Genomic DNA, 25,808 nt, shown 5'->3' on the forward strand with positions numbered 1-25,808 from the left:
GCACAGAGTGATTTTTTTTATGTTTTTTTTCTCCTGCCCCCCACTGTCCAATATACCATTAGGTGATTCCTGAGCCAGTGGCTGCTTCTTGACATTATGTTTAATAGCCACCAACAGATCTGTCCTTCATTAGTTTATGTAGTCTATTTGTAATTGTTCATATTTATGGCCCATACAGCATCATCCAGCGTTGAGTTCCATTGTGTATTACTACACAGTACTTTTGCTTATTTGTTCTGGACTTGCTGCCTTGTTGCTTCATTGTGTTTGCCCTTTCATTCTAAGCTCACATCAAATTGTATTTACTAGCTTCACCTTCTTTTTTTAAGCTCCTTTTTGAAGTCTAAGTAGCCTGAACTGAGTGAAGAAAGACAGACGAGATTGTATAATGAATTTGTATTATTTTTGTTATGGTTTCTGTCTGCACTTAGAGTAAAATAACTGGTATTCTTCCTGCAGCTGAACATAAAGCAGGTGTTTTCACTGAGGTGTTCCTTTATCCCAGGACTTTAGATTCATAGCACCTGATGGCCTTTATTGATGTGATGAGAAAGAGGAAGGAAGTACAAGTGAGTTGGTGTTTTTACAGTGGGAGAAGAGGGACACAGAGGAGGTCTAGCTTTGCTATTGGTGGGAAGTAGGTGCTTGCCTACTAATTTCTTTTCTCCCTGAAAGTCTACATTTGGCTAATTCTTATCTCTGATAGCATTTGAACACCTAGATGCCTAAAGAGTCTGATGCTGGGAAATTGCAGCCTGAGACTGAGGAGTGATTAATCACAGATGGGATTCTCGGTCTTGGTGGTGAGTAACAACATGACATGTGTAATTTGTAAATCCAGCTAGAAGTTAAAATTATTTTCCTTAAGAATACTGGTGTCCTTTTACTCCAGTACAGTCTTTTACTGGTCTATGGTATTTCTTCATCCTCCTACATATTTGTCTAATGTGTATTGAGTTGCCACTAAGTCAGTTCAAAATGTTACTTTCACTTTTCCCCTTCCTGTATTTACCAGTCAGAGAAAACAGTGCTGCTTAGCTTTTTCCATGAATCAAAAACTGTTCTGTAGCAAGTATATGCAGCTTTTGCAGCACCTGGGATTGCATCTTGAGACCAATCAGTTTCTTCTCATAAAGTGTTGGTGTTTGAGATGTAACAGAGCAACACAGCATAACTTCTTGGACCTAACCTAAGGACTGTATGATCAGTCTATGATAACATCCCTGCCATCTTTCCTGCAATAATGCTCCTTGAACAGTCCACTTCTGTGGGAGGAACTATATCTCAATAGCACAAACTAGAGGTGGAGAAGGACAGTTGTCTGAAGGATACCAGCTAACATAAGAAAATGGCCTTTCCTGGCTCACAGACAAAATATAGAAGACTCCGAACAAAACTCCTGCCTTGGGTACAGGACACTAAACATCAGCTCAAGCAGCATCCCTGGCATTTAATGACATCCACCTCCTCAGATAGTAGTGAAACCCTTTGCTGACATCATGATCTAGTTGTCATGGTTACAAAAGGACCAGCTGCTAAATACAAAGTATCAGAAAGATGAAAATGGAGAAAATTAATATCCAAGCAGAAAAGGTGCAGAATAGATAAGATGATTTGGAGGTCAGGGAGAAATAAAGTGAATGGGGACAGCAAGTAGGCAATTAAGCAGGAAATAAAAGCAAGAGGAAAGAAAGTTCAAAGGTAGGTACCCAGAGATGGGTGATCCAGGAGCAGACCCTGTGGGAACTTGACATGCTTATGTTTGTAATTAATGAAAAGCCTTCAAAGAGAAGTCTGGAAACAATATTCCCTAGCAAAAGTCCCTTTTGGCTTATTCTCTGTGAAGCTTTGCATGCTATATCCTAGGACAGAATGAACTGTGGAAGAAGAAGGTATGTTCTGATACTGACAGGTGGACAGTGATTTCCAGCCCCCAAGATAATGCAGCTGGTGGCATTGGTGAAAAACAGGACTGAGTATATGACACAGGAAAGGAGATTTGCATAGAGCACTCCCAACTGTGTGCTGTCTCCTGTTATTGACGTTTTGGCCAAGCTCCATTTGAAATCACTGTTTTCCAAGATGTAGCCTCTATGTGCTGTGCCCTAGTTATGAGGAGGCAAAGATTTACGTGGCCTTTTTTTGTCAAGTTGGTGAAAGCTAATTCAATCTTTTGTTCTGATAAAAAGTAACGAAAAGAGTATCTGAGGTAGTAAAGTGAGCCTGATAGCCTGATGTGAATTAATATCGTAGTGATTTCCCGAGCAAGTGGGTTGGGATCTTCAATGAATTCCTGCAGCAGGATGGGAAATCAGGTTTCCATGGATACTGAGCCAGAAGCAGCACTGACACTCACAGGAAATGCAAGCTTAGTTTCACTGCAGCTTGCTTCCTAAGGAGGGTTCTCTCTTTCTATCTCTCCCTGCTCCTGCTCCCCCAGCACTCTCTAATCTTGTGTTTTTAAAGGAAAGGAGGCAGATGGACATTTGAGGACTGGGTGGAGAAAAAAGAATACTATCCACTTACGTAGAAAATTGTATACAAGAAATGCAAGGGATTTACACAGTTTTAAGCTACAATTTGGAATAAAACAAAGTATATTAAAACCAGGGGAGGAAAAAGGCTGTTGAGCTTCTGACAATCACTGAGGATGACAGCAAGGCCTCTGGAAGGACAGATTTATAACCAAGGACATAGTAGGAGCAGAGTACCTATTCTAGTGCAGGGTGGTTTCAACATAGCTGTTGTTCATCCAGGTGATTGCAGCAACGTGTATATTAGCACTCATGAAAGCAAAATGGAGAAAAAAGTGTTACATCTGCCAATTAAAAATATAATGAAAAAAAGCCAAACTATAGTTCTTACTCAAGTTAACTGCCAGACATAGTGATAGGTGGTGGACTTTCATTAAAAACATGCAAGATAAGTAAGAGGAAGAAAGATATTTGGTGATTATGTGCATTTTTATATCCCTTTTGATTCAAAATAGTATCTAGCACTGTATTTTTAAATCGTGTAGAAGACAAGTTTGGGAAAACGCACCACCTTATTTACTCCATGTACCAGTCCATCAAATACACAACGAACACTGAGAACATCCACAAAGAAAGGCAGTATAAGTGGGAACGTTTCTGAACAATACAGTCTTCAATACTTGATTTGTGACCTGTTGCTCCTACTCAAGAAATCCATAAAACATATATTCTTATTGATCTTAATTTAAACTCCCATTAATGTCTCATACTGACTTATTTAAAATGGTATTTATACATCCTGACCAGCTCCATAGGCAAACACAGCAAAGTAAAAACCATATTTATTTGGGGAAGAGCCAAAAATGAAGAAAAAAGTTATTTTTAGGAATTGAAAGTGACTGTTCTCTGAGTGGCAGACTTAATCTCTTAGGAAATGCATCTAGGAACTTTAAATGGATTAAAGTTTATTCTTTTTTGTCACTTTTTAGATATTACAAAAAAGACATAGTACTCCAGTATGGTTAAGACAATTATTAGCTGGGTCATGCACTTGGCACAGCTCTGTGGCTGTCCACACTTCAGAGTTGTTAGCTTGCTCCTCAGAGTGTTCCTGTGGGCCCAGGCACCGTTCAGGTGAGTCAAGCAACCAGGGACTGGTCTCTGTAACAGTCTGGACAAATCCATCTTGTTTTCCTTTAGCTGGAGAACAGAGGGTGGAGGTGGAAGGAGCATTTATGCATACCAAGTGCCATGCCATTTGCTCTCCAGAGTGAAGAGGGCCCTTGGCCCGCTTTATTTGCCAGAGTGGCTATTGACTGTGGCTATTGCGGTCACTGCACGGTGTCCTGCAGTTTTCTGCTGCCCTTTGCCACTGCAGACTGAGTAGGTTAGACATCTGCCTTTGAATTGTTCATGTGTTTTGGCAATGTTTAGTTAATTAAAATATATATATATAGTGATATACTGTGGTGTATGTACGTATGTGCATGATTACACTGACATCGCTTGAGCATGGGCTAGCATGAGATAGGAAGCTGACTAATGAAAAAGAAAAGATACCTGTGCACAAGTACAAGCAAGAGACCATTTTCAAACACAAGTGCACATGGGAGGGTACTGTCTGTGGCTGGGGCTGTTGCTGTTGTGAGGTAGAAGGCAATTAATTGCATCTGCAGAAGAAGGTAGCATCTCCATTCAATACTATGATTTGGTTATCAGCCAGTGTCACCCAAGAAGAAACTCCCACCTCCTGAATTCTTGTTACAGGCTGGAGAGAATATGAGATAGACTGCTGTAATAACACAATCATTTTTTCAAGCTACTTCCTATCCGGCACTGCAGTGAGAGTGGGGGAAAAAAAACAACCATGGGCTTTGAGAATTGCAAACAAATCATCAGAACAATAAGCTGCCATCCTTGCTATAACATCCTGAGTACATAGCAGCGGATTGTCTTTGTTCTATTAGTGAACTATCATAGGAAGAGGGGTAGTATTCTGCATTGAATGAGCTCTTAATTATAATGCTTTTCTGCTTGCAGGTTAAGCAGAAAGCATTATAGTTAAGAGCTCATAGATATTTCCATTATGAATTCCTACTGTTTTGCTGTCTAACTCCCAAGCTTTTTTGCTGTCAGGCTGGTTTGCTTCTGTGTTCTTGTGATATCTTTTAAATAAACACAACTTGTAGCAGTGTTTGTGCTACAGGAAGTAGGAAATGTCATTTAAAACTGCATTGTCAAATCACTAAAATTGCCGACTGGACTCCTGAAGCCCGTGGAAGAATAAGATTAGGCATGCTCTTCTTTTGTTGTCCCTTTCACTTCAGGGTAAAGATTCCTATTGCCCATGTGCTGCTATTTCCCAGAGACACTTGTGCAAAAGAGAAACAGTTCACAGAGAGCACTTAGTTAAAACCACCAAGTAAAGTAGGGTCTTAAGTCTTTCTTAAGCAATATAAGTAGTGAGGCCTTCTGTTTTACAGCTTTGTGTCTTGGCTGAGTTACAGTACTTCAGCATTTGCATGACAGACAGTAATTGTCCTCGTGCAACTCCCCTTTGCCTTTTTGTTATGTTATTTAAAAATAAATGCTGCAAACTTGCCTCATACCGGCTGTAATTTAGAAAAGTGCTCAAGTATATACTTCAGTTTGAGCATGTGAATTGATACATTATTACCCTGTGTCCTGAAGATGACAGAATGCAAAAAAACCCAGTATGAGTAATCTTATACCTAAAATCACTCGCATCCAAGGATACTGCTGTATTGAGATCCCACTTTCCAAATGTGGCAACACAAGGCAGGATTTTTGAAAAGAATATTTAATTAGGTAGGCTTATAACAGTGCTTGGCTACATAACAATGTAAATAGGATAGGATTAAGCTCATCTACCTTTGGACAGATGCAATCTAGGTGTATAATCTGAACAGTTCATCAGGGCCTTGCTCACAATGACAGATAGGTTTCACTGGGGACAATTCAGCCCACTCACAAGAGGCAGCACCCGCACCTAGCAGCACATGAAACTGTTTCGTACTCCACTATTCATAAAGTTGTTAAAATTTCAGTCATAACCAGCAGACAAAACAATTATCTTCACCTTTGCTGCTAACAGTTGAATTTATGAATAAGTAAGGCCACATTTTCTTGTTTGTCTAATCATTTTGTGAAATATTTGTGCCTGGTTTTTTTCCACAGCAACCCATTTTTAATAGGTGATTAGACTATTATGTTTTGATCACAGTCTTAATCTGAAGGATCACCATTTTTCCCATCTACCTAGTAGAGAGATCTATAAAGCTGTTTGACCGTAGCTCTTTTTGGAGAGTGGCCTTAGCTTACTGCTTGCTTCTAGTCATTTCAGGGTCTTTATTGAGCTTGTTAGCTTCATGTTAAGTCAGATGAAAGCAACACCTTTTGCAAGTAACTCCTGGAAAGGACCTTTAAGTTGCATTGACTAGGTATCTCAAAGGGCAGGAGGGGCAGGGAGAGAAATGCAGTCGTCATGAGGCAAAGTTGCAAATGTAAAATACTTATTAGCACTTCAAACATTCTGCTGTGGTCTACCCCACTTGCTCCAAAAGCTGACTATTCAGAAGGAATTTTAAAAATCATCCTCGTTATCTCATTTATTTGTACTAGACTAGTATCTAGAAGCCTTTGAACACAAAAGAGTTTCTTCATATCTTAAAACAAGATATTCAGCTATTGAATGGAACTGTTAATGTGAAGGAACTGCGTTGAGAGGGAAGTGATAAAGGTCATTCTTGGGATGACCAGATTCCTACATATTTATCAGAAACTGTTACTACCCAGCACTTTATTTTATTGTTGTTCATCAGTATAACAGTAACAGCAACTATGTAACCATGAGGTTGTCTGCAGTGGCTGAAAGATAGTTTCTGCTCTGAGAAACATGCAACTAAGAAATTACCAACAGTGTCTAGTGACCATTGAGTCATTGTATTAATGATACTACTAAGAGGCCTGCAGAGAAAATATCCTAGATTTTATTTTCAGTAACTTAAAACATTTTAAGAGGAAGTTAAGAGTAGCTTACTTTCAGTAACTTAAAATGTCTTAAGAGGAGTTCTTTGTGCCTGAAGTTTCATAAAAGCTCATATAGTTGTGTTTCATTTATTCAAATCATAATACCAGTTCTACTTGTTTAACTGTAAAATCTTTAAGTTCCTCCACCATGACCAGTGCAAAATAAGATTTTTCATAAACTAATATTTTATGGATTTGGAACTTAGTATGGTTTAAGTAAATTAACTAAAGAGTGAGTTTCCCAAGTTTAAAAATATTTCAGTTTACAAATAAAAAGTGCAGTTTAACTTAATAATGCAGTGCTGACCTGTCAAAGCAGCAAATTGAGGCTGAATAAATCACCCAACTGAACGAAATGCCTCGTGGCATTTTCAAAATAACTTGCTTAGGAAAAATTGTCTAAACCTTACCCTGTTTGGTATTAGTGGCAGCTGCACTACTGGGGAAGGACATGTTTAAAATAGGCATCAGTTGACTAGCCAATGCTGTCATTATGGAAACAAATGTATTACTTAGTTCTTTAAGCAGGGGACTAGAAAAAAAATAAACAAGGAGGTGGAATTAATTCTGTATATAGAATTAATGAGCTTGCTGTGGGATTGTGTGTTGATTTTTAAGCTCCAATCTTCAAAATGGGTGTGAAAAAGTTGGAAAGGACATGGAGAAAAGCTGCAAGATTGATTCAAAGACAAGATAACCTTTTATATTGTAAGATGCTTATGTAGTTACAGCTAAGGGTTGGTTTGAAAACCATCTCCAAGGCACTTCTAAAGGAAAGAGGACTTTAGAAGCAGATGGTTTATTACTCCAGCAAAAGATGAAATTATACTGATTAGTTGAAAGCTGACTCTAGAACAGTTTAGGCTACTGAAGCACTGAAAATTTTTAAATATTGAGACTGTTTGTTTAGAGAAGAGATGTACTCTCCAGCATTAGAAGTCTTGAACTTGGGAAATGCTATTCTTCTGAAATGTATGCTGTTGTCTGAATGGCCTTTGTGGGCTTCACAGCTGACCTTGCTGAGTGATATTCTTTGCCTTTCGTTATTATGAGCAGAAAGGGGAGGGTTGAGTAGTGTAAGACAAGGTGACCATAGAGTGAACCTTCTGACCTTTAGCTCAGGAGCATGGCCTAGAATTTAACTGTACACGATTGAGCTTACTTCTTTATCATTTAAGATGCTCTGACTCAGCCAGATAAGAAGCGAGATGAAACTAATGTTTTCTCTGGGGCTTCCCACTCTTTTCTAAATATTTTTAAAGCAACTATTAGTAGCTATGAGTATCAGGAGATTAATTTTTATTTTTTTTCTCCCTCCTCTAATCTGGAAAACCACTCCAACTTCTACACCGGGCCATAAACCAATTCATCATTGAAGGTTAGTAAAATATCTCCCTAAACATGCATGTTTGCTTATAATTGCCTAGTATGAGGTGGATTTTGTTCAAATATCACTTGCCCAAAAAAGGAAAGAGAAAAAAAAAAAGATAAATAAACGTGCAAAAAGAAGATCCTAAAACAGGTAACTTAACAGGAGAAGCAACTGTAACTGCCCTGGCTACAATTTATAGACTGGGAAACATTCAGGATACAGTGCAGCAGAGTTAGCAGGCACTGCTCCAACAGTAAGTGTTGCAGCAGCTCTCGGTACTAGTATGTCACTTGAGGGCATGCTGAGGATGTGTGTTCATTGCTGAACTGGATAGCATGTGTCTCTCTGTCTGTGACACTGTAACTTTGCAAACCTATATCTGTTCAGTCACACACTTTCAGGGACTGCTGTGTACATTAGTGAGCACAACCCCATTGATTAGTAAGTGAAGGAGGGAAAAACAGACTTTCAGTACTGTCATTGCAATGCCACAGTATAGTTTAGTGGCATAGCAAAATAGGCTGTCAGTGAGTTTCTGGCTATCTCCTGTACATACCAGGGTGTGTGTTGTGTGTTTTGGTGCTGCTGAAGGCTGAGATACCACAGCTAGCTCCTCACTCTTGCATACTTTGAAGAGCACTTGTCCTTCGATGGCTGCCTCCTGCTCTGGTCAGCTATATTGGGTGTCTCGGCAGGCATCTCCTCTACTCCTTTTGTTGACACATCCCCTCACATCCCCTTATCCCTACACAAAGCTTTTCTTTCAGCTTAGAGTTCTTCACTTCATCTCTTGCCAACTCCCCAGAAGGTGTTTCTACACTTCAATAATTGTTTATTTCCAAGCAGCATTTGGGGCCTGGATGCTACCAAAGAGTTGTCAGGAATATCATGTTTGGGAACTCCAGGGTCACAGCCATCCAAGAAAGTGCTTGCAGCCCTTCTGTTCCCAGTGCCTCTGTACCTGACTTCATATACGGCACCTTGAGAAGGAAAGAACTATTAGATTTCTGCTGGAAACAAGGCTTGAAATGACTTGTAAGAGGACCAAACAAGAGCACAAGTAAGAAAAAAGGCTAACAAAAGCCTTGTTTCTATAGGGATCTATTGTGATGCTTTTCATCTTATGTTCTGTCTGTTGGGCTGAGCATGCAGAACCTTATGTCCTTCTAACTTACAAAAAAATGTGACATAAATTTTTCCTGTGCCATACTGGCTGAGATACAATGAGGAACCACAATATTTATTTTTGGTAGTGACAAAATCGGGGGGGGGGGGGGGGGGGGAATTGTTGCAAAGAGCAAATTTTGTAAGAAAAAAATTGCAATAATCTCAACTGCATTTACATATATAGCTGAACAGGTTTTCTTTTGTACATATAGGTGCCTTGCTTGCTTAGCCTATAAAAGCAGCACTAGTAGCAAGCAGAAGCAGATGTTCAGAAGTAATCTTAGGGAGATTTATGTACTTATTCTGAACCTGTAGAGAGGCAGAGAACCACTGTGATATACATTGTTGACTCTGGACAAGTAGGAGCACATTCAGATCCGGTATCACTGGGCACAGATTCTATTTTAATCATACAAGCATCATACCTACTGGTTCTGTGGCAAGTTTCATTGTAAGAACAGTCAATATTTACAGAATCACACATTGCTTAGGTTGGAAGGGACCTCCTGAGATCATCTAGTCCAGATCCCCTGCCCTGCTCAAGCAGGATCAGCCACAGCATGTTGCCCAGGACCATGTCCAGCTGGACTATGGGGGAACTCCACAAACTCTCTGGGCAACCAATTCATGGTTGACCACCCTCATACTAAAAACAAGTGTTTTCTTGTGTTCACATTGAACTTCATGGGTTTTAATTTGTGCCCATTGTGTCTTGTCCTGTCAGTGGGCACTGCTGAGAAGAGTCTGGCTCCCTCTTCCTCATTGCATTTCAACAGGTATTTACACCATTAATAAGATTTCCTCCCCACACTCTCCCAAGCTTTCTCTTCTCTAGGATGAACAGTCCCAGCACCCTCAGCCTCTCTTCACACAAAACATGTTCCAGTCCCTTAATCATCTTTGTGGCCCTTCACTGGACTTGCTCTAGTAAGTCCACACCTTTCTTGTACCGGGGAACCCAGAACTGGACGCAGTACTCCAGATGTGGTCTCTACCAATGCCAAGTAGAGGGGAAGGATCACTTCCCTTGACCTGCTGACAGTGCTCTTCCTAATGCCGCCCAGGATGCCACTGTCCTTCTTTGTCATGAGGATGCATTCTTGGCTCACCTCCTTGTCCACTGGGACCCCAGGGTGACTTCCAGGCAAAGCCACTTTCCAGCCAGTCGCCCCCCAGCATGTACTGCTGTAGGCTGTTACTCCTCCTGAGGTGCAGGACTTTACATTTTCCCTTGCTGAACATCACGAGATTCTTCTTGGTGCATTCTCCAGCCTGTCCAGGTCCATCTGAATAGCAGCACAACCATCTGGTGTATCAGCCCTTTCTCCTAGTTTTGTATCATCTGTAAACTTGCTGAGGGTGCAGTCTAGGTTATTAATGAAGAGGTTACCTTACTGAAGTCAAGGTAAACAACATCAACTGCTCTCCCCTCAGCCATCAAGCTAGTTACCTCATTATGAAAAGGCTAGCAGGTTGGTTCAGCATCATTTCCCCTTCATAAATCCACACAGACAACTCCCAATTACCTTCTGTTCCTTCATGTGATTGAAAATGCTTTCCAAGAAGATTGTCACCATCGCTTTTTCAGGGACTGAGGTGAAGCTGACTTGCCTGTAGCTTCCCAGCTCTTTCTTCTTGCCCTTCTTGAAAATAGAAGTGATGTTTGCTCTCTTCCATTTTTCAGAAACCTCTCCTGATTGCCGTGACCTTTGAAAGATAATCAAGAGTGGCCTCACAGTGACATCAGCCAGCTCCCTCAGTACTCACAGGTGCAGCCCATCAGGCTATAGGTATGTCCAGTTTAAGTGTTCTCTAACCTGGTCCTCTTCCTCCACAGGTAACTCTTCCTTGTTCCAGACTTTCCCTCTGGTCTCAAGGTTCCAATAAATAGCTCAGAGTGAGTAGTCTCCTATTCAGATTAGTTTTTTCATAAACAAAACCTGGTTTTAAAAAAAAGTAAATTGTAAGAGAGGTTCCTTGTGCCAGTGATTGTGGCCAACATCAGTGTGAATGAGGTTACGCTGCTGCCAGAAACACTTGGCTCTCTTTGTCCTCCAGAAGAATCTTGGTAGGCCTATTGCCCCTTGCTTCACTGCACAGGTGTTCACCCTTTTCTTATAGAAAATGCCTCTGGAAGGCTGCTAAGCATTCTTCCCTTATTTTTCACTCACACACACGTGTTGCCAGAAGCAGTGGGAAGCCACCAAGAACTGACACAGATGGGCAGAGGACTTCCAGATCATTGTCAAAGTACATAAGGCATGCAGAATGGCTTTATCTGGGGCTCATTTTCTTTCTTAATGTATTTACAGCCTATCTTGCTCTACTCCATGGAAAATTAGGTGAGGCAGTTTAGGTGGAACAGCAGCCACCTGATCATAGCACAGGAGCATGCATATGGTTTCTAAGAATCACCAATTTCCCAGGCATTTGTAGATGGCTTATTACACAGTCCATACCTCCTGCCCCACTAGACAGACCATATGCAATGGGAGCACTTTCAAAATGGTACAGTGTTTATATTTGGAAGGCAAACATTTTGTGGAGCCCTAGAAACATATTAGGCATCATCACTATTGTTTTTTCTTCCATGACAAGATACTTCCCACTTGCTGTCCCAACCCATACTTGGTTCTCCCCTGTCTTGTATCCCTTGATTCTATCCCTTTTGCTAAAGTCACTGATTTGCTAAGTCACAGGGATACCACATTCCACCCACATCCCTCATTCCTTTGTCTGTTGGGAGTATGCATTTAAATCACTGGTTAAACTCTGCTCTGTGATTTTACAATCCATAGACAGTTCGTTTGCAGGAAACGCTCTACAAAGCAATTAATCTAGACTATGTATCTACATAAAAGTGTGAAATGTGCTGTTAAGGATCCAGATGTCTTAGCAGGCTGAGTCTGTCCAATAGTTTGTTCTGTTACATGTGTTGAAACACTACCAGATCTTAAATTGCTTAGGATTTTTATTTTTGGAGTCTACAGCATCATCTGAGGGAGAGTCCTATATCCTGGCTGTTCCCAACACTTGTGCCTTGATCGGTACTGCTGGCTGCCAGCCTTCAGCAAGGTGAAGATGCTATGAGTAAGTTTGAAACTTAGAAAGAGACAAGACAACCTCCTATGTAAACACAGGAGTGTGGCACAGTGTATCCAAGTTATTCTGGAAAGGGAGAATTACCATTCTCCAAGGGTTTATAGGGCCTATGGATAGTTTGGGCCCCTGCCTACAAGCATGTGCCAGGATGGCATATCTTTCAGGAGCATGGGGAGGACCTCTGAAGAGTCAATCAATATCTCCTGCCAAAACACCTGAGCCAGAGTAGCAAGATAGAGTTGCACTGCTGAAGTCAGAAGGGGTTATTGGGGCATGTACAAGCAAACAAGACATGTATGGACAGAGATGCTGCATCAGATTTGAGTTAACCGAGCTCAGTGTGAGCTCTGCCATCCACATCAGGCCGCTCTTCTAAGTACACAGGCACCATATGAAAGATTCATTGCCAATGAAGTAGTGGGCTGTGTGATGTTAAGCACCTGGGTGGAAAGAAGGTGGGATATGGCCGTGCAGGTATCTGCTGTCTTGATAGCTTGGAGATAGTCTTTTGGTCACAGGAACAGGATGTCTAAAGGGGTATGTGGCAGCTCCACAATGCTGAATATGTTTCTGCCAAAAAAGATTGTGGGCATAATAGACAATAAAATTTTGTGTTGTGTGTGACGCAAGGTCAGTTCTATCTAGTTTCATGGACTGTTCTAGTACTGTGCTATGAACATACAAGGAAATTGCTCTTTCACAACATTTTTATTTCTGTCACTAACACCAGCCCAGCTTCCCCTACACAATACAAGGCCTATATCAGATGCTACAGTTTCATCTGGGCAGTAGTAGTTAATGACAAAGTGCTGGGGTACATTAACCTAGACAATCCATTTAACTGAGCTAATCTAGAATAGCTCAGATTCAAAGTAGGACGACTTCTCTATTGGTCTTCCTGAAAATTAGTCTCCTCTGCCATTAAAGCTATGAGGGATTTAAGGTTCACATGCCTTGATATTAACTATACTAGCTGATATCCTGATGCAGACAACAAATCTCAAGAAAAGGCACCAATGCTTTTTCTTGTTTTCTTGTTCCCTTGCTTCCACAGAATAAGTCCAGTGTTTTTTTACATCACTTACATTGCATTCAGTTAATCTTTATAGTGCAGCTCATATTCCTCTATTTCTTATGTAAGTCCTGGATAAAGATCTCTGGCCACTGGTATGCAGAGCATCTGATTACTGAATCATAACAGTCTATCCAATCTGGCTTTGAAATCAATGTTGGTTTTTTGGTTTTTTTAATTTTTGCCCTTTTTTTTTTTTTTCCCACTAAGTCAAACTACAGAGCCAGGATTTGTTCAGAAAGTAACTGTAATATCTCTGAATGGAAGTTGTTTATAATCCTACTGAGTAATAAAATCCCTCTGGTCTTTTCTTTCATGTGAATAGTAATTCCACATATATGTTCATCTAGGGTGCTATGGTACAGATGTTGACGGTCTTGCCAGGCCTCGGTCTTCTTTGGCAAGACAGTATCTGCTTATAATTTACATCCCCTCCCCCCCCCCAATTAAATATTCATCTAATGTCAGAAGCCTTCCTTAGCTTTAGTACACTGAGTCTGCCTGGCATCTTAAACAACCCTTCATTTCTAAAGGTGCATACACATACAGTAGACAGCATCAGCAATTTTTGTGTAGAGGAAGAATGTGAACATGTGAAATTATTACTACTGAAGGAGGAAAATGAGTGCTTGTGTCACAGTAGCAGTGACATCCCAGCACTGTAGAGGCATCTGTTGTCTTTGTTCATTGATAACACCTGTTGAATGCTTACAATTGTCATCTGCTTTGCCTTTCTTCTACTACTTACCTCTACCTTTCTAATATTTCTCATATAATAATTCTGCAGGGACAGCAGAGGACAGCCTTGTATATGGTTAATCGGCTTACTCATCCTGATACCACAGGATACCTAATACGATTTGTCACAGGACTAACATGAACCAAGGTAAGCATTGTCTCTTAGCAACCGCAGCCAAATTATCTAAACTGGAGATGGGAGGTCACCAGAGCAGAGGTACTCTTAGGCACTAGGAGAAATGTTGGAATACTCTGAGTAGCTATAGCAACTTTTTTTTTTTTTTTTTTTTGCAATGACACAACCTTTACAGGCTTTTGAAGTCTATTAAGTCATGCATCCCAAATGAACTGTTTTTGAAGGATTTGCTTAAATCAGAGCATGAAAGCCTGAGGGGAAAACCCTCAGCTGCCTTAGATTTCTGAGGCAAATCGGTGACGTCACCTTTCTGCTCATCTCTAATGCCCGAGATCACGAAAAACCACAAACAAGCAACCCGACTCCTGCACAGCCCGGCCCGTTTCGGCAGGCCGTGCCCCGCTCCTCCCGCCGCGGTCCCGGGAAGAGTTCCCTCTGGCGGTCAGAGCGCACCGCTGCAAACGGCGGGCGGGATCCAGCTGGAGCGGGGCGGGGGAGGCACAGGGCGGTGGGTCGTGTCCCGGAACGGGGCCAGAGTTTTGCAGCAGACGCGGGGACGTCTATCTCAGCCGTTAGAGCAAAGCTGCACACTCGGACAGTGCTGATAAGAATCTGTTTCTCGCTCCTCATGGGACTGAAAAGGCTGCTTAAATTTAAGTGCTTGTTCACTTTAAATTATGAGCGCGTCTGTATCCATTCCCTCTGTACCCCCATCTAAAAGTCATAGACTTCTATTGTAATGAATGTAAATGCACAGGAAGCAAAATTAATGATAAATAAGTTTAAAATAGCTGCAGAATGTCCTGCAGAATGATACATAAAAATATCACAGCTTTTTAAAACAGATGGCTTGGTTCTGGTGGGTGAGAGGGAAGAAGCAACTGTACAGCATTTCTTCAAAAAGCTGGAATATCCCCTCTTGTTTCTAACTCTTCAGGCTTATAGAATAATAGAACATAATAAATAGAGAACGGCGAAATTCGAGAATAATAAAACTTTGTAAAGGGACATCTATGTAAACTTGCTTTACAGTCTGGAGTATTAAAAACAGTATCCAGGGGAAATAGAGGAGGGAACAGAATGAGGTAACCGGAGGTTTGCGATAAAGACAATCAAAAAGACATGTATTTGAACAACTAGTGAGAGACCTAGAGAAATGGTGATTGCTGCTGTTATTATTACACATTCAGGCAAAACCAACGTCTTTGAAAGAAAATGACTGAATTTTGCCAAAAGTCAATGGGCATTCCAGACACAAGGAAACTATGTTTGTGGATAAAGTCAAAAGTGCATCTAATCAAAACAAAATTTATATTAGAACACTAGACAAATAACAAAGATAGGAAAGCTGGTTAACTTTCCTTGCATTCACAGTTGGACTCGGTTATACCCAGTGCCAATAGTAACAGTGGCCACTTTACTTTTAGTCACAGTACAGGTTGGCAAGACCTGGAAGTAAGCTGCACTCATGAAAGCAGCACTTAATGAAAAATAACTGAGAGACAAAGCTGTAATTGTGTGGAAACCTATGTTGTAAAGGCACCACGATGCTTTTATTAGCACAATAACACAACAAATCAGTTTTAATGAAAAAAAAAACAGTTAAAAAATTTAAATATTGGAAGTTACACTGGAGATGAATATAAAATAGTTCGTATCAGCTTCTGCTAAGCAAGCAAGAAAGCAAATCAAAACCCAGGATTCATCCCGGCTAATTTTCTACTGTCAAAAAGATTACCTATGGCTGCAGAAAAAATTATGCAGAATCTTTCTGTAGTCTTCTGTGAGACATGTTTACAGGGAGGGATCCAGCTCATTCAGGGCAGGTATATAAATGAGTGTCATGGTTTAACCCCAGCTGGTAACTAAGCACCACACAGCCAGTCACTCACTCCCCCCCACCCAGTGGGATGGCGGAGAGAATGAGGAAGAAAAAAAAGAAAGGTTAAACTCATGGGTTGAGGTAAGAACAGTTTAATAAGATAGAAAGGAAGAAAATAATAATGATAATAACAACAATAAAGTGACAATAATAATAATAATAAAAGGATTGGAATATACTAAACAAGTGGTGCACAATGCAATTGCTCACCACCCGCCAACTGGTGGCCAGTTAGTTCCTGAGCTGTCTCCCCAGGCAACTCCCCCCAGTTTATATACTGGGCATGACATCACATGGTATGGAATAACACATTGGCCTGTTTGGGTCAGCTTTCCCAGCTGTGTCCCCTCCCAACTTCTTTTGCCCCCTCCAGCCATCTTGCTGGCTGGGCATGAGAAGCTGGAAAATCCTTGACTTAGTCTAAACATTACTTAGCAACAACTGAAAACAGTCTGTTATCAACATTCTTCCTATACTGAACCCAAAACATACCAGCTACTAGGAAGAAAATTATCCCAGCCAAAACCAGGACAATGAGGTAGGATGAATTGGCTTCTGCAGGTCCTGCCTTGCTCCATTGACAACAGTGAAAACCTCAAATACTGACTTACTCAAGATGTCTTAATTTTCAGCCAGATAAACCCAGATCATGTGACTCCCCCTCCGTGCACTTCCTGTTCACCTTAGAGTAGAATAAACAAACAAGCTTTTTTTTGTTTTTCTTTTTTCCCCTCAGTCAGGCACAAGATGAACCAATGTTGAAAATTCTTAATAACAGAACTCGCTAAGCACACCTATCTACTGAACTGTAATTTTCTTCCTAATTTCAGTTCTGTATACCACTTTTAATGGAAATATTCTTCCCATGTCTTAGGAAGGCTAAGCTCACAGGTATCACTCATTCAGGAAGAGCAATGTAGATACAAGAGCTGGATCCCAAAATGTTCAGCCTATCAAAGAAAATAAGTGCTACCGATTACTTGCTGTAGCATGACTGGTAACTGATGTGAATGATCTTGAATGCTTATGGATTAGTGTGGTACACAGCAAAGACTAGGGCAACTTAACAACAGTATGCAAGATCTACTACAGGAAACTATATCAAATAAAAAAAAAAGGAATAAATTGTTCTTTAATCTCATGCCTGTAGCAAATGGAAATTTGTGTAATCATGGACAGGTACAGCTCAGATCTGAACATGGGACTGTGCAGCCATGTAGGTGCTATGCATGATATTGCAATGGGCATTTTGCTTGAGGTAGCACTTGTAGACAGAAAGGTCACAGCTCGTTTGGTCTCTCTGTTAAATCCCCATCTGGTATTATCATTGAGCCCAATTCAGGAAGTCTCATGCTGCCAGTACTTAAAACTACTAAAATTTAAAGGTGTAACTGGGTTTGAGTTGGTTGGTTTTTTGTTGTTGTTTTTTGTTTTGTTTTGTTTTTCTTTTTGTTTTTTTTTTTTTTTAAGATAAAAGACAATCAATGTGCTCCATAGGTGAATGGCCTTGCTGTGCCAAGGGGAGACAATAATTTACCTGCAGGAGCTGGACTTCTGTGGTTACTTAAGGGATCATGATCTGATTACAGTTGCTATGAGCAAGCAGAAATCAGATCTATTCAGCAACATAACTGTAGCCTCAAAAAATAGGAATGATTTCCTGGCACTGAAGAAAATAGTTTGTAAAATTTAAGGGGAAGTCAAATTTTAGACAAAGAAAAGTGAATGAAAATGAAAAGTTGTTTCAAAAATGGCTACCAGACAGCAAAAAACTATTCAATTATATGAAAGGACTACTGTGGCTAAAAGCTCATCCCACTTAAGAAATTAAATGAAATAACTATTAAGAATAACAATAAAAAAAGAAAAGAAGGGGGGGGGGGGGGAGTAAAATCCTACCAACACATTTCTGTTCAAAGAAAAAAAATTACAACTAGACAAAAAAACTCTGTGGCTGGAGGGCGATTTAGGAAGACACATTTAAATACACCAATGCAAAAGACATCCTAATCATGGTATGGGTCCATCACTAGCTGAAGCTAATAAATTATTAATACAATGCAGAAAAGGCATAAAAGCAAGTATGTTTGCTGTGAATTTGCAAATAAGCAGGTTGAAGTTGTTTCTCAAAGCATGATATAGTGGTTTCTAGGCTATTAGGAGGCAGGAGAGGTGCCAGAACACATCTATTATAGGTATTTTTAATCAAACTCTCACAAGTAACTTGTATGCAAGAATCTTAAAACAATTGGCTAATGTATATACTGATTTGATACATTCTAGAGGAAAAGAAAGAAGTGTTTGAACAAATATGTAGAAAAAAAATCGAGCCTTTCAATAAATTTTAACTGGGGAATTTTAATCTCAAATTTGCTGATGCCACTGCACAGCAGTATTCATGTAACTATATTATCAATAACTTCTTGTTTAAGTGCAGAACAATGCTGCTGAACAAAATAACCTGTGCATCAGAAAATAGAAAAGAACACTAGTATTACAACATCAAATTAAAAAAAAAAAAAAGAAATCTACTAGTGTAGATTTTTTGTAATGTTCTGTAAACTCGAAGTAGAGACTGGCATTTGCTGGTAACTGGAGATGGGTGGTTTATTCATGGAGCTTAATACCTCATTCTCTCTTTCCCTTACCCCACAGCATTCTTCACTCTGTGTCTCCTTAGAATAGCATTCCTTTCACTGAAATTTATTGAGACAAGTACATTTGATGATGATGGACTGTCAAGGAGACCCAGAGTATCCCGTGTCTTTATTCATTAGACAATCACAACCAATATTATTAAACTTTCAAATAAATTTATTAAAATACTGCCATTTTGAAATATGCTTTTTAAAAAATACTGATCTATAGTAGCAAATTCTTTGGACATTCAAATTATGCTACCTAGAAAACAAAATGCAGATATTATCTTATTCTAATAGCTAGAAGCTCCACTTACTACAAAAGCTTTCATTCACAACTTCCAGTCTGACCACAACATCCCTCAGTCTAACAAATATCTGGCTGGACGAACTAAACAGATTTTGGTTTTCAGTTGTAAAAGTCTAACCCTTCTAATGTAGTTCCTGTAGACCTAATATTCTGTTCAGAAAGAGAAAGTGGAACACAGAACATGAGTTTGGAAAACTAGCAGACATTGGCCCAGTGCATGAATGACAACAGGAAATTTCCTAGCTCAGCATCCAGGTTGTAAGTCAGCCACTGCCTCTCCAGTACTTCAGTGAAGCCAGGATGCCTCACCAAAATGGTGGAGGACATGGTGCAAAACAGTCTTTATTACTATAATTTATGTGCAGCTCAAGCCAGTTACACTGCTCTGTCTGCAACTCTGAAGCAGGTCTCTTTGCTTTCTCTTATATGAATTGTTATATTAGAATTACATTGTTAAAAATTAAGGTAACTGAAAAGAAAGCAAGCAATAGATTTTCCACCTCTTCGTGATCTAAGATCTGGGGGGGGAAGATTTTCTGAATTATGTACTTCAGTTAAAAAGGAATATCGGGCCTAACATATGCAGGGTGTAATCAGGTACTGCCTGGTAATCAGGCAGTAGTTGAAATAAAGTTTCTCCTGGTCTTGAAAGAGAAGGGGAAAAAGAAAAGAGGGAAAAGAGGATGCAATGGCTTCTGCAATGTCAGTGAGATGCCCTGGAACCAAATCAAACTACAGTGTTTGTAGAAAAAGTCATGTTCTGCTACTCTGCCCTTTCTAACAGGGCTCTAAACAGTGACAGGCTGGTGGAAATCAGAGACTAGTTGTAATCAGTATGTATGGGACTTCTCAAAACCTGCACCAGTTACTTAAATTTGTTTAAGAAGGAAAAGCACCGAATCACATTTTCAAAACAGAGCTGTGGCCTAGCGCACTGACATTTGAAAACCAGTATGATTGCTCTCCATAAAGAGTAAGTACCAAAGAGCAGACACGTATTAGCTGCCATTGGGTAATACAGGCTGCAGACAAGTGGAAGCTTTCTACGTTTTTGCTGGAGGCATTGTGTGGCTGCAAGCCATAACTGATTTGAGGGTGGAAATGCATCGGTGCGGGAGGCAGTGCACGGCGTTACTGACAAGACACGGCCCTAAATATCGCAGCACCTCAGTTAAAGCAGGACCCGACAGCTTTGAATCGTCCGTCAAAGTGGGCAGACAGCGCCCTGCCGTTGCTCGCGACTTGGATATAAACCACAAGGGCGGCAGGGACCGGCCCCGTGATGTATACAACCGCCTTCCCACGGCAGAAGAGAACTGCCTGGCACCCACCCGGCGTGTGCGGCCGGGACTTCCGTGGGGAAAGGCTAGCCCCGCGGCCGGCCGCGGAGGCTGCAGACGGGGCGGCGCGCCCCGGCCCGGGCGATGCCCCGAGCGAGCGGGGCCGGCAGGAGGCCGCGCCGTCGCTGGCGGCAAAGGCGCCTGCCCTCCCCCTCCATCTCGGCGGCGAAGGGAGCGCCGTCCGCGGCGGAGCAGGCAGCCGCCGCCGGCGAGTCGGCACCCCGGCAAGCTCCGCGCCGCAGCCGAGCAGGGATGGCCGTGGCCCCGCGGGGCTGCAGGCCCGGCTCAGGCGGGTCGGGGCCGCAGGGCCCCCGCCGGAGCCCCCGCCGGCGCGGCGCAGCCCGCAACTGCTGCTCCCGGCGCCGCCCACGGAGCCCCGCGCACTGCGGGGAAGCCCTCGCCGCGGCGGCCGCGCACGCGCACTGCGGCCGCACTGCGTCGCCGGTGCCGTCTGGCCCGCAGCCAGGGGAGCCCCGCGCCGCGGCGCGCCGGCAGCGGGGCCGCCCGGGCGGGCGGGGCGGCGGCCGCGTCGAGCGCCTATTTATAGCGCGGGAGGCTCCCCCTGGCCCGGGGAGCGCTCTCCCGCGGCTCCGCACCGTGCGTGCCGCCTCGGGCGGGGCGCCGGGGCTCCCGGCCCCTCCGTGCGGGGCCGGTGCTGGGAGCAGCTTGCGGCTGCGCCAAGGGACAGCCCCGAGGCTGCGAGAGCCGCGTCCCGAGCGCCGTCGCTGTCGGTCGCGCCCAAGGCGACGGCGGCTGCGGCTGTGCGGTACCCGGGGCTCTGGTTTTAGCAGCGCCCCCGTTCTCCGCTGCGTGGGGGAGGCGCGCGGAGCCGGGTCTGCCCCGGTCTGCCGCTGCGGGCAGGGCTCCTCCGCTCTCGGCGGGAGCGGGCGGAGCAGGGCAGCCCTCCGGAGTCCCCGAGATTCCCCTTTTCCGGGAGCAGGCAGCCCCCGCCCGGGGCGCGCTGCCAGCGCCCGGGAAACTCCTCCGCAGCGCGGCTGCCGAGCGCGCGGCGCCGCTGACCGTGAGCCGCCGGCGCGCGGCCCCTCCGCGGAGACGGGGGGAGGCGAGTAGTGGAGCCGAGCAAATAGGGGCGGGGGCGCGGGGGTGGGCGCTCTGCCCGCGAGACCGCGGCGGCGGCGGCGGTGCCGGGGTCTGCCGGGCGCTTCCCCGAGAACCCCCGTGCCGCCGGCCCGGGCAGCAGCCCCGCGCTCCCGGGGCCTCCGCGCGCTCCCGCGGCCCGGGGGCGGGCGCGCGGCCCGGCGGCAACCTGGCTCTCGCGCCCGGGCTCCCCGCGCCCCCCCCACCCGGGGCCGGAATCGCCATATAAGGAGCGGGAAGCCTCCGCCGGAACCGCGACTTATAAGGTTGTTCCCTAATATGGAATGTGCGGCGCGGGCTTCCGGCGGGCTGGCCGGGGCGGGGGGGGGCCAGGGACCCCGCGCCCCGGGGCTGGCGGCGCTGCGGCGGCGCTGCGGCGGCGCTGCCCACGGCAGGGGGACAGGCCCGCAACGGGCGCGGGGCTCCCAGCCCGGGGCGGGCGGGGGCCCCCACGGCCCGGCTTTCCCCGGTGCCAGGCGCTGACGCCAGGCGGGGTCCTCCGGCCCGCATCCATATTAGGGCTTCCTGCTTGCCATATATGGCCATGTACGTCAGGGCCGGGGCGGGCTGCGGCCGGTGGGACCCGATATATAGAGGCGGCTCCGGGGCGGGCGGGGAGCCGAGTGCTTCCAGCGGGCAGAGCCGGGGGGAGCCCCGGGCGGGCGGGCGGGGGAGCCGAGCACTTCCAGCGGGCAGCGCCGGGGCGACCGCGGCGCAGGGCACGCAGCAGGCGACGGCCGCCTCGCCGCAGCCGGGCCGTCCGCCGGGCCCGCGGCGGCAGCGCCACCAGCCGTCAGAGCCCGAGCCCGGCGCCCTCATGGCCGCGGCCAAGGCGGAGATGCAGCTCCTGCCCCCGCTGCAGATGTCCGACCCCTTCGGCGCCTTCCCGCACTCGCCCCCCGCCATGGACACTCACTACCCCAAGCTGGAGGAGATGATGCTGCTGGGCGGCGGGGGCCCGCAGTTCCTCGCCCCCCCCGGGGCGCCCGAGAGCGCGGGCTTCGGCGCCGCCGGGGAGCCCGGGGAGCAGCACTTCGAGCACCTCGCGGCAGGTAAGCGCGCCGGCCTCGCCCGGGGGGGCGGGGAGTCCCGGTCCGCCGCGGGGGCAGCGGCGCCTGCGGGGGCTCCGCGCTGCGGCGGCGGCGGCCCCGTCCCGGCGGCTGCGCGGGGGGATTCTCCTGTGTGCGTCAGCGGCTCCGGGCTCGCTGCTGCTGGAGACCTGCCAGCGGCGCTGCAATATGTTACGCTCAATTATTAATTAACCAGAAGCGAGGATCTGGGGCTGCGCTCTGTGGGGATGGCTCGCGAAGCACGGGCAGCAGCTGCGGCGGCTGCTGGAAGTAATTGCGATTCCTCTCTTTTCAGACACTTTCCCCGAGATCTCCCTGAACAACGAGAAAACCCTGCCAGAAACCAGCTATCCCAACCAAACGACGCGACTGCCACCGATAACCTACACGGGGCGCTTCTCCCTCGAGCCGGCCCCCAACAGTAGCAACACCTTATGGCCAGAGCCCCTCTTCAGCCTCGTCAGCGGGCTGGTGGGCATGGCTAATGCACCTCCCACCTCTACGCCTTCTTCATCGTCACCATCGTCCTCCTCGCAGAGCCCCCCTCTGAGCTGTTCTGTCCAAGCCAGCGAGAACAGCCCAATCTATTCGGCTGCACCAACTTTTCCCAATTCCAGCTCTGACATTTTCCCTGAACCGCAGACCCAGTCCTTTCCCAACCCTTCTGGACCCCCCATCCAGTATCCACCTCCAGCTTATCCGGCTGCTAAAACCAACTTTCAGGTGCCAATGATCCCGGATTACCTGTTCCCTCAGCAACAGGGTGAGCTCAGTCTCGTTCCAGCTGATCAGAAGCCCTTCCCAACCCTTGAGACTAGAGCACAGCAGCCTTCCCTCACGCCGCTGTCCACTATTAAGGCATTTGCTACTCAGACTGGCTCCCAAGAGTTGAAGACCCTCAACACTAACTATCAGTCCCAGCTGATCAAGCCCAGCAGGATGAGGAAATACCCAAACCGTCCCAGCAAGACCCCTCCTCATGAGCGGCCCTATGCCTGCCCGGTGGAGTCCTGTGACCGGAGGTTTTCACGGTCTGATGAGCTAACGCGGCACATCCGCATCCACACGGGACAGAAACCATTCCAGTGCCGCATTTGCATGCGGAACTTCAGCAGGAGCGACCACTTGACTACGCACATCCGCACACACACAGGAGAGAAGCCATTTGCCTGTGACATTTGTGGCAGAAAGTTTGCTAGAAGTGATGAGAGGAAGAGACACACTAAAATCCACCTTAGGCAGAAGGACAAGAAAGTGGAAAAGGCAGCTCCGGTCTCAACGGCTTCCCCAGTTCCTGCCTACTCATCCTCTGTGACTACATCCTATCCTTCCTCCATTGCCACCACTTACCCCTCACCAGTGCGCACAGTGTATTCCTCCCCTGCTCCCTCTTCCTATCCCTCCCCTGCACACACCACATTCCCATCTCCTTCTATAGCAACCACTTACTCCTCTGGCACTGCCACTTTTCAGACCCAAGTGGCCACCTCCTTCTCATCTCCAGGGGTCACCAACAATTTCAGCTCACAGGTGACCTCAGCACTTTCAGACATGACGTCAGCCTTTTCTCCAAGGACAATTGAGATTTGCTGAGATTACCGTCTGGAACAGGAGAATTCACCTTTTCCACTGGTATTATCAGACATGGAGTCTCCACTTACTCCCCCAACACCACACGTTGCAAGGCTATTTAACTTTTCTTTAAACTTCAGCTGCCTGAAACAACTGCCGTTTAAGTTTTCCACCTCTGTTGAATGACTGACTTAATTTGCATGGACTGTGGATATAAGTTCAGTATAATTTTCCCCGTAAACAATAGTCTTTTATTAGGAAGAAAGGACTTTTGATTAAGTATGTAGCTGATGTAAATTGTACATGTGCCATGGTTTTGCTTTCCTTTAGGTACTATTGATGTGAAAAATCTTTGCATATCCACATTGTATTATTTGGAGTTTGCAGGGCCATATTTTGTAAATGTTAATTCTACTTCAGTGACAATGCTGTAATGAGTTTCAAACTTCTTTGGGAAGCACTTACTGTATTTGAGCATGTTAGAGTGATGCTATGTAAATATCACCTGATGAGACACTCATGTGGCAGAAGTTTTGTTTTTAAAGTTACAAGTCTTGGTGCCTTTTTGTGAAGCCTTGCTGACGTCATGCATTTGTGTGAATGGATGCTTTGCATCTTGCCTTAAAGTGAAAGGGATGTTACTCAAAGAATGTAAGGGAGAGCAGGGAATGGGTGGGGAGGGGAGCACGAGAAAGCGCTGGGGGATGGAATGTAAGCAAAAAAAAAAAAAAAGAAAACCCCACACCTCTCAAAATCTATTTTTGTTACAAAAATGTAAATTTATATATATATATATATATTCAGGAGTTGGAATGTTGTAGTTACCTACTGAGTAGGCAGCAATTTTTGTATGTTATGAACATGCGGTTCATTATTTTGTGGTTTATTTTTACTTTGTAATTGTGTTTGTTAAAATGAAAGTGACTGTTTGGCTTCTAAACACATCGAATGCGCTTTCCTGCCAATGGGATATTTGGTGTACAATACCCTTCAGAAAAAAATAAATAAAATATCAAATTGTGCGGACTTCCACATTTTCCTTTAAGTTGCTACATAGGAAGACTGTGCTGCAGCAACCCTGACTCCTTGAGAGGCTGGGAATTAAAAAGTACTGCTTGTCTCCTGGAGAACTACCTGCTTAAAGAAAGGAGGGGAAACCAATCACTCTTAAGTCCAGCTGCTCACAAAGGCATGGATGGAGCACGCACATCCTTGCATTAGGTGCACCACCTGCTCTTTTGAAGTCACCATGATTCCCATTTTCTGGCTTCTCCAGAAGCATGCGAGCTAGTCTTAGAAAGAAAAACAATTCTCCAGGGCTGAAAATGAGGTTTGAAAATTAGAATCTCAACTGTGTGTTTATAGGTAGTCAGAAATCTTACTGGATGGCAAGATAATAGAGCAGTTTCTAGGCTGGAAATAGAATAAGCTCAGTCCAAATGGCTGGTTGACAGAAGGTAGCCCTGCTCAGCTGAGGGCTGACTTAAGTTCCTCCTTGGCACAACAAAGGGCATATAAGTAAGTGTGTGGGCCTGATAGCTTTTAGTACACGTTTCAGCATTTATGGGAGGAAAGCACTTCCTTACATCGTGGTTTGACACACATTTCAGGGGATATGTGAAGTCTCTGCAGAGCAAATTCAGAGGAGTTTGCATCCATGAGAACTGGTGGTGCAGGTACAGAGGAGGGTTCTGGTGTCAGTCCTTTCAGGTGGGCTCTCTACAACTCACTAACGTTTAGGGTTGTGAGGAGCTGGGATGCAGATATAGGCCTTGATGAATGCACC

General features: G+C 44.8%; 1 protein-coding gene across 8 annotated transcripts; it reads left to right on the plus strand.

Moving 5' to 3' along the window:
• Window positions 1-237: 237 nt before the first annotated feature.
• Window positions 238-25,044, plus strand: EGR1 (early growth response 1). Of its 8 annotated transcripts, none has more exons than XM_049829782.1 (6): window positions 238-803; window positions 8,743-8,956; window positions 10,748-10,853; window positions 12,047-12,153; window positions 14,025-14,123; window positions 22,746-25,044. In XM_049829782.1, the coding sequence occupies exons 5-6, from the start codon at window positions 14,114-14,116 to the stop codon at window positions 24,041-24,043; spliced, it is 1,308 nt and encodes a 435-aa protein (XP_049685739.1). In that variant the 5' UTR covers window positions 238-803; window positions 8,743-8,956; window positions 10,748-10,853; window positions 12,047-12,153; window positions 14,025-14,113; the 3' UTR covers window positions 24,044-25,044. The 8 variants fall into 8 exon arrangements, with proteins under 8 accessions (XP_049685739.1, XP_049685736.1, XP_049685742.1 ...); XM_049829779.1 differs by lacking the exon at window positions 238-803 and adding an exon at window positions 3,503-3,608; XM_049829785.1 differs by lacking the exon at window positions 238-803 and adding an exon at window positions 3,503-3,608 and having other exon boundaries at window positions 12,047-12,138.
• Window positions 25,045-25,808: the final 764 nt, after the last annotated feature.

The sequence above is a fragment of the Accipiter gentilis genome, chromosome 26, assembly GCF_929443795.1.
Source record: "Accipiter gentilis chromosome 26, bAccGen1.1, whole genome shotgun sequence".
NCBI lineage: Eukaryota > Metazoa > Chordata > Aves > Accipitriformes > Accipitridae > Astur > Astur gentilis.

Excerpts from the sequence above, each read along its gene's own strand:
- EGR1 (XM_049829778.1), top strand. The coding sequence starts at position 22,198 with ATGGCCGCGGCCAAGGCGGAGATGCAGCTCCTGCCCCCGCTGCAGATG. Across the intron at positions 22,433-22,745 it reads CTTCGAGCACCTCGCGGCAG|ACACTTTCCCCGAGATCTCC; the intron begins GTAAGCGCGCCG and ends CTCTCTTTTCAG.